Below are 13,377 nucleotides of genomic sequence, written 5' to 3'. Positions count from 1 at the left end.
CGGTGCATCCCTACTGACAATGTTCTGCTCGGTATGTCATCAACATGCTTTAGAAGATGCCAAAACTAATTGTTTCAATGTTGGGACTAAAAACCTAAAACTGGAAGCCATAAAAGACTGAATCATCCAAATGCCACATCCAGGTAAAAAAAATAGTGTAGAGCCCTGCTCATTTAATTAAATATATATAGTGCAAGGGTTGTGTGAAAGAGAAAAAAAGTTAATTTCCATACCTGGTTTACATGCCTCGTGAAATCAGGGTAAGAGGCAAAAAACTACCTGTCCCCACCGGTTTATGCTTAAAGGGGTACTTCAGCGCTGGAAAGATGAATCTGTATTTAAACTGGGTCATTAATGTAGTAGAAATTATTTTTGAATTTGGTGCCTTCTAGACTGAGAAAAGACAGAAAATGTATTTTTGTCTCATGGGGATGAAAGACTACAACTTCCAGAATGCTTCGCTGCCATGTGAGGCCATTCCCAAAGCCACCAACTGGATTACTGTGACTGAGAGAACAGACACTACAATTAAATACTGAACGTGTCTGTTCAATACAACGATCGAGTTGCCATCTGAGTCTCACAGGACTAACGCTGCAGGAGTCAGATAACATTTAATGTCATGAATGAGCTGATGAGCTCTTGTGATGAGAGCTGAGGTAATCGCGACTACATTCGCGGCATACATACATACATACATACATACATATGCCGGGGGGTGTTGGGGGGGGAAGCACAATCATTTGAATATACTCCACGGTTTCTACTGATACAAAGCCATATGCTAATCGCTGAAGTAACCCTTTAAACCGTTTATGACTTTACTCTGATAAAAGAAAACGGGTTACCGCGTTGATGTTTCATGCTCTCAGTTTATCATGTTCTTATTTTGCCATGTTCACTGTCTTGTTTCCTGGTTTGTCATGTGATTTTCCCCTGTGTTCTTGTGTCATGTTGTCATTGGGTCATTGTTTGAGCATTGTTCACAGGTGTCCCTTGTCTAGTCATTAGTCCTTGTGTATTTAAGCCCTCATGTTTGCCTTGGTCCTTGTTGAGTATTGTTTGCTGTAACCACTGTTGGTGAGTTCAAAGTCAAGTCAAGTCAAGTCATCATCTATTTGGTATCTGTTCACCTTGTAAATAAACGATTCATCACTTCAACTGGCCTCCTTTTGTTACAGTGGATCCTGCTGTAGAGCAAGAAACTCCACGTCCAGGCACATCATTAGAAAGCCTTAAAAAAACATTTATTTGAAGACAGCGCTACATCTTTAAAAAACACCAACACATATCAGCCCAAAGAGGCCTTCGTATGCTCAAACTAACCATGAGTAATATGTTTGTTACTGTATTTGTTCATCTTTGTTAATGTTAGTTAATAAAAAATACAGTTGTTCATTGTTTGTTCATGTTAGTCCACAGTGCAAAACTAATGTTATCAAATACAACTTTTGATTTGAATAATGTAAACGCTGAAGTTAACATTAACTAAGATGCTGTAGAAGTATTGTAGAAGTTAACTAATGAAACCTTATTTGTAAAATGTTACCATTAATTCTTAAAAATTGTCAATTTAGTTTTTTAGTATAGGCTAATATTAATACAATATAGTTAATCCTAATAAAAAAAAATCTTTCTTTAAATAAAAGTATTTAAGATTGATCTGCCTTATAGACATCTCTACATAGTGTGTGTGTATATATATATATATATATATATATATATATATATATATATATATATATATATATGTATATATATATATATGTATATATATATATATGTATATATATATATATATATATATATATATATATATATATATATATATATATATATATATATATATATATATATATATATACTAAATTTTTCAAAACATCAATGATTTTTTACAATATTACCCCTTATTTTTTACTATACATCTGCATATGAAATATTAGCATACAGTCAAGTAGTAATTTTCCCATTTTGGCCTGTTTTTCGTTTTTCCTGCATACTAAATAGGCTACAACACTTTTTACATATGAACCAATACACCCACCCAGCCGTCCTTTATTACATAACCTCTAATGAGCAGTCTTGACCCAAGTGCATACAGTATGCAAAGAGGATGTGTGTTTTTCTGTAGCATTTGCATTCTCTGTCATTATCTTTGCACTTGCACATACTCTGCTAGCATTTTTATTTCCTAATCCAGGTTGACAAGTCAACAAAAATGTTTCTCATGTTGTCATCGTTTTAAACCTAGAGATGGTTAGTGTTGTGAATAGCCATGTCTCATGCAGACGGTTGACAGTATAGCAAGCCAGTTGCCATTTTCATTCGCCTAATTAGTTACCCGCTGTTACGAGAGAGATAATTGAGAAGGCATCATGGTAATTTGCAACATAACCAAGCTAATAATTTGTTATTGATTGCCTCATCTAATGGTAAAACTGTAAATTATCACCTGGTGCATCTTGGTGGATTGCATGAATTCGCTCTTGTTTTTTAAACACTCAAATAATATTACGTGCCACAAGATTAAGTTTGGCCTTGTATGAAAGATGGTTATAAGCTGCTGGCTTCTCTGTGGTTTTAAACTCCATATATCATGTCTACACTGAAACAGCATTAATGTCGGCGGTGCACAGCTTTTAACAGCATTTGTTCACAGTATACAATTCTAGTGTGCTGATATATCTTAAAGACTTCTCAACTAGTTTAACCAGAAAGTTTTAGTGGGGGTCAATGTTTTGCTGATTAGTTAGCCCCTGCTGGTAGATGCTATAACTACTAAGCACCTTTCAGCCATTCTGTAGTTGCTGTGAAGGTCAAGTAAAACTTTTTACAATAAACATATAAATGGAAAATATTAAAATATAAAATATAGATTTAAATCACATTTTATTATAATTTTTTGTTTAAACATGTCAAATACACTATGCAGATGATCCGCTGTGGCGACCTCTAACAGGAGCAGCATTATATTATATTATATTATATTATATTATATTATATTATATTATATTATATTATATTATATTAATTATATTATATTAATTATATTATATTAGTTATGAAATACATGGAAATAGTTTACATTCACTCTTCTGATTTTGCGACCATATAAGGAAAATTGTGCTAATGGGTTCCTTAAGTATATTCCAGCCATGGGCAATGTGGGTGGGTGCAATTAAAGCATTGTTTCCTAGGTCAATAGGTTTGCTCGCTGAAGTGTGACACATTATGGTTTGAGCAATTGGCAAATAACGTTTGCGAGGAGATTGACGGGCAGCTGCTCGCAGAGAGCGCAGTGATTGAGATAACTGCTGTGTGTTTGTAATATGACTGCACTAGGGCTGCTCTGAATAGAGATGGAGATGTCATGCCTCACCTCTAATAAGATCAGCTGTGATATTAAAACTCCTCCGCATATGAAGGAGACGGAAGTGTCTCAGCACTTAAGGGGTTTTATGCTGATCAAGCTGGGCTACCACTTACTGCCAGAAACTTTTAACAACAGCACCCACCATTTCTGCTTCCTACCCCAGTTACCAGCTATCGCTGTCATCACATCAAAGCCTTCAATATGTTGTGACAGAACCACAAAACATTCAGAGCTGAACTGTGCTGGACAAACTTTTTAGGTTGGAAACTATTTAGGCAGCGACCTTGTACAATACAGCCAGTCTTTCCAAATTTTAGGATCCTTTGGAAGGATTTTATATCAAATATCAATATCAAAGGTGTCAACACACAGCCAGGAACAGCAAAACTTCTGACTTACTCATACACTGTGAAAAAATATTTACAAAATAAGTTACCTGGCAGCCTTAAAATTTTGAGTTTATTGAAATTACATTTTTCAGAATCTTTATTCAAATATTGTTAAAAGATTTTGTAAGCATATTTGGTAATTGTGTGTCTTTTATTTGTGATGAAAACATGCCAAATTGTTAGCCTAGAAATCTAGACACACCCTAGCGGCAGCAAATCTAATCTGCCGTGAGTATCGTCTAGCAACTCTCAATACAGTTCTGAGCTGTAAAAACCAAACTCTGGTCAGGCCAATCACATCGTGTATATTAAAACTCTATAGAGTTGGTGGGCGGGGCTTAACATAGTGACTGTAGAGTTGCGATTGCGTGCTACTAGTAAACAGAAAGGCTCAGCCTCTTCCTCACCACTCTGAGGCTTGCGAAAGGCGGTCTTTCGAATCAGCTTTGACCGCGACTCTGGAAGACTTGGAGTTAAGCTTTTCTCTGAGACAAGAACAAAGAACGGCACTGAAGTCATTCTTAACAAGGCATGATGTGTTCAGAGTTTTGCCGGTCGGATAAAGTGAATGTTTAAGGCCGCAACATACTCCACAAGAACAAAGAAAAAAGTTGTCGCTCCCAGGGCTGCGAGAACAAAATGAAAATTGTTCTCGCAGCTTGTTCTCGACACATCGCCTGAGCAGAACTTTTTTCTTGCGGGATTCCGAGAACTATTGTGTGATTGCTCATACATTTAGAGTGGGCGTAGTTAATGCGGAGAAATGCAGATGATCGCACCTGCTCTTTTCATGAAGTATGGAATGTACTGGCCAGAACGAATATTGTTCTTGTTCATGCCACCTTGAGAAAACGAACAAATTTCTTTGTTCTTGCAGAGTATGTTCCAAGCTTAATCTATCAACGAGCTCCGCTTCATGTTGCTCTGGTTGGTTGTAGCGCTATCCTATTGCGTGCAGAGGGAGTTTGAAAGACAACAGTTTATCCGCCCCTCGGATTGAGCCCTGTCAATAGTGAGTTTCCAGACCAAACATCTTGATGTGGATCTGGCTTGTCAGGTTAGCCAAATTGCGACAATTTCATGATTTATCACATTTTTATGTGGTTCAGATACAATAATATTTTGTTTCTATTTTTTAAAACAATCCTTCATTGTATCAATTCATTTTTTTTTCAATAAACTCAAAATTTGAAGGCAACCAGGTTACTTACTATTTTTAAATTAAACCAACAATATTTTTTACAGTGTATAATTAATTTTAATCTGGCATATTAGTTGCTTCTTGTAAGAATCCTTCTTTTCAGACCTTGTAGAATTCTGGATAATGATTTTTGAGGTTCACTTTCTATAAATAACCTTGATGTGCTGGGGAAAAAATGGATTTAACCCTTGACCTTGGTGTTTCTAGTGCCATACTTTATTGTTTGAGCTACAGAGATGCCTTAACATATCACATTATATCAACCATCACACAATATATAACAGTACTTGGGAAAACACCCACATCGGTCTAATGCTTTTATTTCTAAACAAATTGAAAATTAGTTTTAATTTTCATGATTATGAGTCCTTTACCACTTTCTGTTCACATTCAAATAAATCTTCTTTTATATCCTCAAAAAAAATTCTCCAACTCAACAAAACTTGAAATGTTGCATTGCTATCCATTGAGGGTAAATGTGTGTGTGAACTGCATACATTTAAGACTATAAAGAAAAAGCACAAGAAATAAACTTTGGGAGGTAGCGTATTTACCAGGAATCTTTGTCTTCTCTCTCAACAGGTGCATTCCAGAGGCCCGCCTTGGCAGCTAGAGGAGAGGTCGGCCTCCGTCATCATGACAGTGTTGCCACGGTACATGGCTTCCCTGGCTGTGCCTGGCCTTATCCTCTGTTTCATCATTCTTCCATTTCCTGCTATACTATCCCAGAGGCCCCCTCTTCCCACAGAGCCCTCCCCTACCCCAGCACCCCACACAAGGCCGGAGTGTACCCGCCTAGAGCACCCCGTCGTCTCTATTCAAGGTGAGCATTGATGTCTCTTGCAGTAACATGCACTCACACTCCTGGGATATTACAGCAGTATTCCTGTTTTCTCTTGGAATCTCTTGCAGTACATTTGTCAGTGGTGTTGAAATTCTTGCTTGCCAAACTAAAAGCTGAGCTAAAGTTTTTGAAGGTGTCAATGTTAAAATATGGATATACCTTTAAGTAATCCATTTGATGGTAGAAGTGTAAGAAGCATGTCTCAGTCAAACCATTCAAAACATTACTTTGTTTTTTTGGAGGGTTATCCCAGCAGCCCAGCGTAGCAACATTGGCTCAACTATTGGTGTGCTTTTTGTGGGGTTGAGGCTTTTTGTTTTTCTGACCAGTGATGGGGATTGTTCAGGAAACCTGTTTGGAAACATTTTCCAATTCCAAATGGTTATGCAAATAACTTCACCTTTAAACCTCAGTCAAGGTATTATTGTAAAAAGGACTTTGCTTCACTACAAGCTACTACCACAGTAAGTATAATACTATACCACCATTAATAAACTAAACTGGAAAATGAGTAAGCCAATATTTACAATCTCATAACTACTATTAACAGGAAGCTAAATTAGTAAGTAATAATACTCAGTTGGATGAGGTAGTTCACAATTAGCTTATAAGTAACTACTATTTTTTCATTTTTCATACATCCCCGAGGACTACTAAAAGCTACTATAAACAGATTCATAATTAATGTGAGTAATGCATTAATGTATTCTTAAGTGAAGATCATGGTAACCCATTAGTAAAGACTTATTATGACTTACTAATTTGTTAATCAGCATTCTAAAGTGTTACCAAAGTAGCTAACTACATTTAATTATTTATGGCTGCAGTTTCTTTTGAACCTTTTCAAATGATATATTATTTATTTGGCATTAAAACTGTTTTTTAATGAATGAACTCAGTTAGGCTATCAGCATTAAAATTTACACAAAAAACAACATTTTGTTATTTAATCATTAAAAAATATGACTCGGAATGAATCGCATAAATTGGTGATGTTGATTTCACCAAGTTGACTAAATGAATTGTATTTGGCCACTTGTTAATACAGAAATATTGTACAAGAACCAGAAAAGTTACTGGTTGCTGGAAAATCTATACTATTTATGAAATTTATGCTGCAACTGTCATATTACAGAAAAATAAATTTGCATAGCTAAACATTGGCAGTCTTTTTGTTGGCTAACCCATACTTGAAGTGCTCATAAAGTAGCTTGCATATAATTATAGGGAGTGTGCATACCTTATTTAGCTTTAATTGTCAATAATCTCAGCAATTCTTAATCGTTGTTGCAAGATGTGACCAGGCATGTTCCCCACCATTATACACAATTTTCTGTCAAAGTCCACTGCTGAAATTCAACATGTTTTTTTAAAGGAATTTAGTGCACAGCCTAGTGAGTCTGGATGTTTTTTTCTGCTGTCCCTGTATATTAGACATTCTCAGACTGTAGATCTAAATTATCTTACTCATTGGGTTTGAATCCACATATTTCAGACAGTGATAGAGGATGCTGAAGATAGCAAGAGATAGCAAGAGATAAACGTCTTTTATTGCGTCAAGATTCATATCCTCCTGTGTCCTAGCACACAAAGAAAACCAAATGTGCATCCAAACCTTGATATCGCTTAGAAAATCGTTTCCATACCCATGGAACAATGGTGTTTTCTACTCCAAGAACATATTTATTTAGACAACAATGTGTTTGTAGTCAATATGACCTGTTGATGATTTTCTTGGCCATGGGGTGGGAGCAACGTGTTTTTTGACTCGCTGAGGGACATGATAAAGATTGCAGAGTAATGCCCCATGGGAAACAAAAGGAATTGATGACCGGAGGGCTCTATTTAATATATGAAACCTGCTTGGACATTAGGGCAGCCATGGCTCATATAGACATCGCCTACGGCCAGTTCCATTTATTGCTTCCGAAAAAACTCAGGCTGCATTTAGATTTGTCATTTTATGCTTTGCTATTAAACCAACAAGATTATTTTTTTCTTTTCCTAGTGTTAAAATAGGACTGGAATCACAAACGACCTTGTTCACCGAGTTAGAAAACGGTGCAATTTGTAAACAAGCAGTAAATCGTAAAGCCGGATAAGCAAGGAACTATCCTTTTGTTTTTCTGCCGTTCTCATTTTTATTTTATTTTATCGTATTCTATTCCCTTCCATCAGTATAGCTCCCAAAGCAAAGGCACTCTGGTATGCATAGCATGAGACAAGAATCATGCATCATGATAAGAGCTGCTGAACAATTAGCTTTGCTTTGTAAGCTAGCACACCTCGAAATCCCTTTTCATGGATTTTCAATGGCATGGAAGTCCCATAGCACACCTTAATGCTTTCTTTTATGCTGAAGCAGTGGTATGGAAGCTCTGGTACAATGGAATGGTACAATGTTGGCTGAACTTGAGATTAGGTTCTTTGATGGATGAACGTTTTTTTAATTGACGCCTTCTGGCGGCTGTTCGGTGGAGTCACCTGAGGCGTATTGGGGGCCTCTATCTCTGATCTCTGACAAGGTCTGTAGATTCACACATGCCTTTGAACTATTCAAAACCATGGAAATGATACTCTTAAGATGATTTAGCATGGAAGTCCATGACCACCATGGTTGGTCCCATTCTCATTGCTAAACCTTTCCGGAGCTTATGGTATGGGTCGAGCAACCTTAAGAACTAGACTTTACACCGCAAACAACGACAAATTCCTTGAAACATGATACATCTATTTATTGGCTTATTTTAAGAGAATGTGTCTGTAGTAAGAGTGTTTTCCACTGTTGTTTTTTTCTACTTGGTTTAATACATAGCTATTAGCTATTGTTTGCATTTCCCAAAAAGTAGAATGTAATTTCCATTACACATCACTACCACAACACCATTCCAACATGATGCCAAATTTATATATATATATATATATATATATATATATATATATATATATATATACATATATATATAATTTTTTTTTCTGCAAGTTTAGTAACACTAAATTATATTAATATTCATATACAGTGTTGCTTTTCAAGTAAATTTATTTTCAGCATTTTTAGATATTTTAGCTGGAAAATTAGACAGGCATTGAGGGTTTGTTATAATTTGCCAATAAAGCTATAAACTTGGTGAGTATTGCAAGATAATGCTGTATACTTAAACATTATAATAGTGTCATATGTCAATTAATTTTTTTTGTTCTGGGGTCCAGTGATGAAGTTGGAACAAAAAACAAACAAACAATTTTTGCGTGGCCATTCATTTTTAATTATTTTTTTGTAAACACCCTCTATGCATGTGAAATAAGAAACAATGTTCATAATTTGTGGCAGGTTTTCTATTGGGTCAATAAAGTTGTTGCTGTCCTGACCTTCAATAACCACCATTGCAAATGCTGGATTTGATTGTGGCAGGTTCATAAAACAATTTTCACTGACATGTGACACACAGACAGTTTAGGTCAGACTGAAATTATCAGAATCCTCCATATCTTATTGTTATATGCCAACTGGAATAATAAAATGTTTATTTTTTTATTTTTTATTTTTTTTGCATTTCAAAGTCATGTATCCTACTTTCTCCATATTGCTTCACCACGACTGGCCAGTCCAAGTTGCCGACCACTGATTAGGCATCATTGATGTGCAAATGCGGGCATTCATGTGTCAATGCATTCATCTGACTTTAGAAAGTTGTGGGAGTTTGGAAATAAGTTTTTTTTTTTTTTTAATACATGGTCTGTTTAACCTGAAAAAGTTTTGAATCTGTGAATCTGTTTACATTGAAACCTTTTATTTCAAGAGATTAAAGATTACATTTTTCATGGTATGACTACCACTTTAAGAACCTCAAAGCTGTTGGTGAGTAGTTATATAATACCACACTGAGAGCGACATGATTCCTTCAGAGAAAATCCATAATTTTTTCATTGCATGTTATATGTTATACAATCCGCTGTAAAATCATGGTGAGCATATCTATAAACCCATAGCAGCAATATCATGCTGGTACTACAAGAAATCTCAGTTTTAGATATCTGGGGATATCATTTGGATGGATTTGTGTGTGTGTGTGTGTGTGTGTGTGTGTGTGTGTGTGTGCGTGTCTCTGTGTGTGTGTGTGTGTGTGTGTGTGTGTGTGTGTGTGTGTGTGTGTGTGTGTGTGTGTGTGTGTGTGTGTGTGTGTGTGTGTGTGTGTGTGTTTCTTCATGACTAAGCTTGCACAATCACACCTGCATGCCTAGTCTATCTACTAGGATATCAGCATATCACTGCAAACACATGCATGCTGAGTTGAGAAATTCCATGTTTCTGAAAGATTTATTCTACAAACATTTGCTAAACTATGCAATATTTCAACAATAACCTGTGCTGTATTAAATCCAGTGTAACCAGCCACAAATTGTGCTGAAATAGTGCAGAATCATTTTCAGCATTGTGTATTTACATTAATTTTAACCATTTTTTATTTCAAGTAAATTTAAGCATCACAAAATTGTTTACTGTATGAAAATATATATTAATTTTAAGCTTTGCTAAAACCATTTAACAATTTCATTAAAATCTTTATTTTATTTTATTTTAATTACCTTGTAGGGAGCATTGATATGATGCCAAATGTAATATAAATGTAAAAAGTGACATGAGCATACCGATTAAATATTGCCCAATAACCGATGAGTTATCAGTTACTCATGCATGCATCAAATAACCTGATCTCCTTTAACTCTTTTTTCCACTTGCCAGCCACTGCCAGTGTTTTTGATCAAAAACTTCACAAAAACTTCATGGCCCCCAGAATGTTCTGTTGTATGAATATCGGAGCATGCAATTGATCAAAAGAAATAACACACCCTCTGCTTTTTAAACAAAAACAAAAACATAGTGTCATGCATATTTTTTTTATCAACACTTCAATATGGGTACGTTTTTTTAAGCAACAGCTTTTTGGACTTAAAGCTAAAAAAATAATAATCAAAGACTACATCTGGATCGGATTAAGAACGGTGCTCAACACACAGATGGAGTAAACATAATGATAGCTTGTCTTGGGTTGGCATTACATTCAGTAACAGTAGGCAGTTTTGACTTATATGCTGTTTAATGTTGATTATTTCGTTATTTTACATATGCATATGATTACATATTAGTTCACATGTTTCTGCGTCTTTTTCACCTGTGTTTTGATCAGGAGAGTCAGTACTCCTTTGGGAAGATGTGTTATAGCGGCCCCTAGCATATAACAGTGAAAACACGGAAATAGAGAGAATTCTGTGTATGGCGGGGAAAGAGTTAAGAACTGCGCTGCTGTCTCATTATTTTTTCCTATGTAAAAATTGTCTAGACTTTTACAGCATTTTTATGAAATGCTTGTGCTGCCCTTAAAATGCAGCACTCAAGGTTTAAAAAAAAACAGTGCTTATAAAAAAGGACTGTCTCTATACCTTGTTAATCCACTGCCCTGCATCTTTTATTTTTGAACACAAAAAGCTCTCTTTCTGAATTCCGCCTATTGTTGTTTAAAAACCAACATCTATACTTACCAGATTTGGATCTTGGTAATTTACTGGCCATGTAAACATTGACAACAGCACAATTCAAAAGCTAATGTTGGGTATGGTGTTTCCTTGCATGTCCAATACCGAGAACCTAATGCAAAGTCTTAACCTGTTAGGCTGGAATTACAGTAATCTGTCCCGAGAGGAGTGGTGCCACAGAGCCATTGTCTACCTTCCACTCACACGGCCATTGTAATTGTCTTGAAATTGTTCGTCTCGTCTGTAGAACATGTTCAGAAACCAATTTCTATTGGGTAATAGTGCTGTTGTTTAACCATCGGCCCCATTTAAAGGGGACCTTGAGAAGAAAAAAACATAACAAAACAACGTTGTTCTTTAACTTCAGGCTCTTAACGCTGTCTCCCTCCACCTAATTGGAGGCACTGATACCTGAACTGTGTTCTGTCATGTTGTTGGACCCTCTGTCACCACAGACAGAGAAAGTAAAGGGTGCTGTCGGTGTTCACAAGTGAGCCTAACCTTGGGGTTCAGAGGGAGCGCAAGGTTTACATTTGCCAAATGACTGAAATGGAACTTTGTTAATGGTTTGAACTGATAGCAGCACCCCTTACGCTTCTATTCGCCCTTTCCTATCCATTGTAGATGTTGACGTGTTGCGCTTCAGTGGCCATTTGAAATTGCCAGCCCAGGTTTCTCTCATTGGCTTTGTGAAAGGTGCTCTTTCAGAACTTTGCCTGAGTTGAACCGGCCCTCGATTTACGGCGTCATCCCCACAGTGCCCTTTACCCCATCTGTCCTGTCTTGTTGTGCCGTGGTATTTCTTGGGGCGTTCATTGTCTTCCTATTTTTGCAATCTGAGTGCAGTCTGCGTAAGAGGATTTAGATTTCGGTTGCTCTGTCTGCTCATGCAGTGACAACAGGGGATACAACAGCAGGGAAATCAGACGGCAGGCATAGGGAAGGAGACCAGAAGACAAAACAAAAGCAAATTCGGACCGTGCTCAGATAAGCTCCAGTCTGCATCTTCTGATAAGATCCTCTTCGCTCAGATGAGAGATGGGCCAGTCTTTTGATCGAAAAAGATGCAAAATATGGGCTAGATGACAGTCTCTCGAACAGGATAGACTAGTGCTTACATGTTGTTCTTTGTGAACACATCTGATTTAGAGCTGAGCCTACAGCAGTCAATGCTGATCCATATTCACTTTCTCATATTGATTCGAGAGAGGACTGGCTCTCTTAGGGTATTGGATTACCTTGTTTCTTTTCGAAAGTATTTCTCATTTCACTTTCACTTTTTTAGCCTTACATGGCATAAATATTTTGAAATGCACTCCCTAACCACATTTCGGATTATACTTTAATAGTTTTTGTATTTAGTAATTAGCTTAAAGCAAAGACATACATCAAAAATAGATGAAAATTATGCTTTATTTATTTGTTTATTTTTTAGATCATGATTAAAAGGAAACATAATATAGCAATGTTAAAACCCCATGATCGTGCTGTTTGTGGATTAGTGTTAATGGCTTTTCATTTGCATTGTGTTTGAATAATTTTAATCATCAAAAAAAAAAAAATCTGTGTGCAGAGATGCATGTCTCTTCTGATTACTGAACTAAACTTTATACTTGGAGGGGCAAAAGTGCATTCAGAATATTTGTAACATTATTATCATGTTTACAGCATTTTTGAACACTGAACACTTAATTTTAGTAATTGTTTTTAGTATATTAAAACAAATTAAGATTATATATACACTAAATTGCCAAATGTTTTGGGATGCCTGCCTTTACATGCACATGAACTTTATTCAAATCCCATTCTTAATCCGTAGGGTTTAGGTTTAATATAGAGTTGGTCCACCCTTTGCAGATATAACAGCTTCAACTCATCTGGGAAGACTTTCCACTTGGTTTAGGAGTGTGTTTATGGGAATTTTTGACCATTCTTCTAGAATGTCTATTTGTAAGGTCAGGCACTGAGGTTGGACGAGAAGGATTGGCTCGCAGTCTCTGCCTTTAATTCATCCAAAGGTGTTTTGTCAGGTTTA

The 13,377-nt window shown here is 36.2% G+C and overlaps 1 protein-coding gene across 2 annotated transcripts in view; it reads left to right on the top strand.

Moving 5' to 3' along the window:
• The window catches only part of sema5ba (sema domain, seven thrombospondin repeats (type 1 and type 1-like), transmembrane domain (TM) and short cytoplasmic domain, (semaphorin) 5Ba), a 156,007-nt gene that overhangs the window by 69,452 nt on the left and 73,178 nt on the right, over positions 1-13,377 (top strand). For both annotated transcript variants that reach the window (XM_067444244.1, XM_067444243.1), the window contains exon 3: positions 5,546-5,786. In XM_067444244.1, the coding sequence (XP_067300345.1) occupies positions 5,600-5,786 (187 nt within the window). In that variant the 5' untranslated portion in view covers positions 5,546-5,599. The remainder of the gene's footprint in view (positions 1-5,545; positions 5,787-13,377) is intronic.

Source organism: Pseudorasbora parva, chromosome 5, assembly GCF_024679245.1.
Source record: "Pseudorasbora parva isolate DD20220531a chromosome 5, ASM2467924v1, whole genome shotgun sequence".
In the NCBI taxonomy this organism is placed as follows: Eukaryota; Metazoa; Chordata; class Actinopteri; order Cypriniformes; family Gobionidae; genus Pseudorasbora; species Pseudorasbora parva.
The sequence above is the reverse complement of the archived record's forward strand: the minus strand, read 5'-3'. Positions and strand labels throughout refer to the sequence as shown.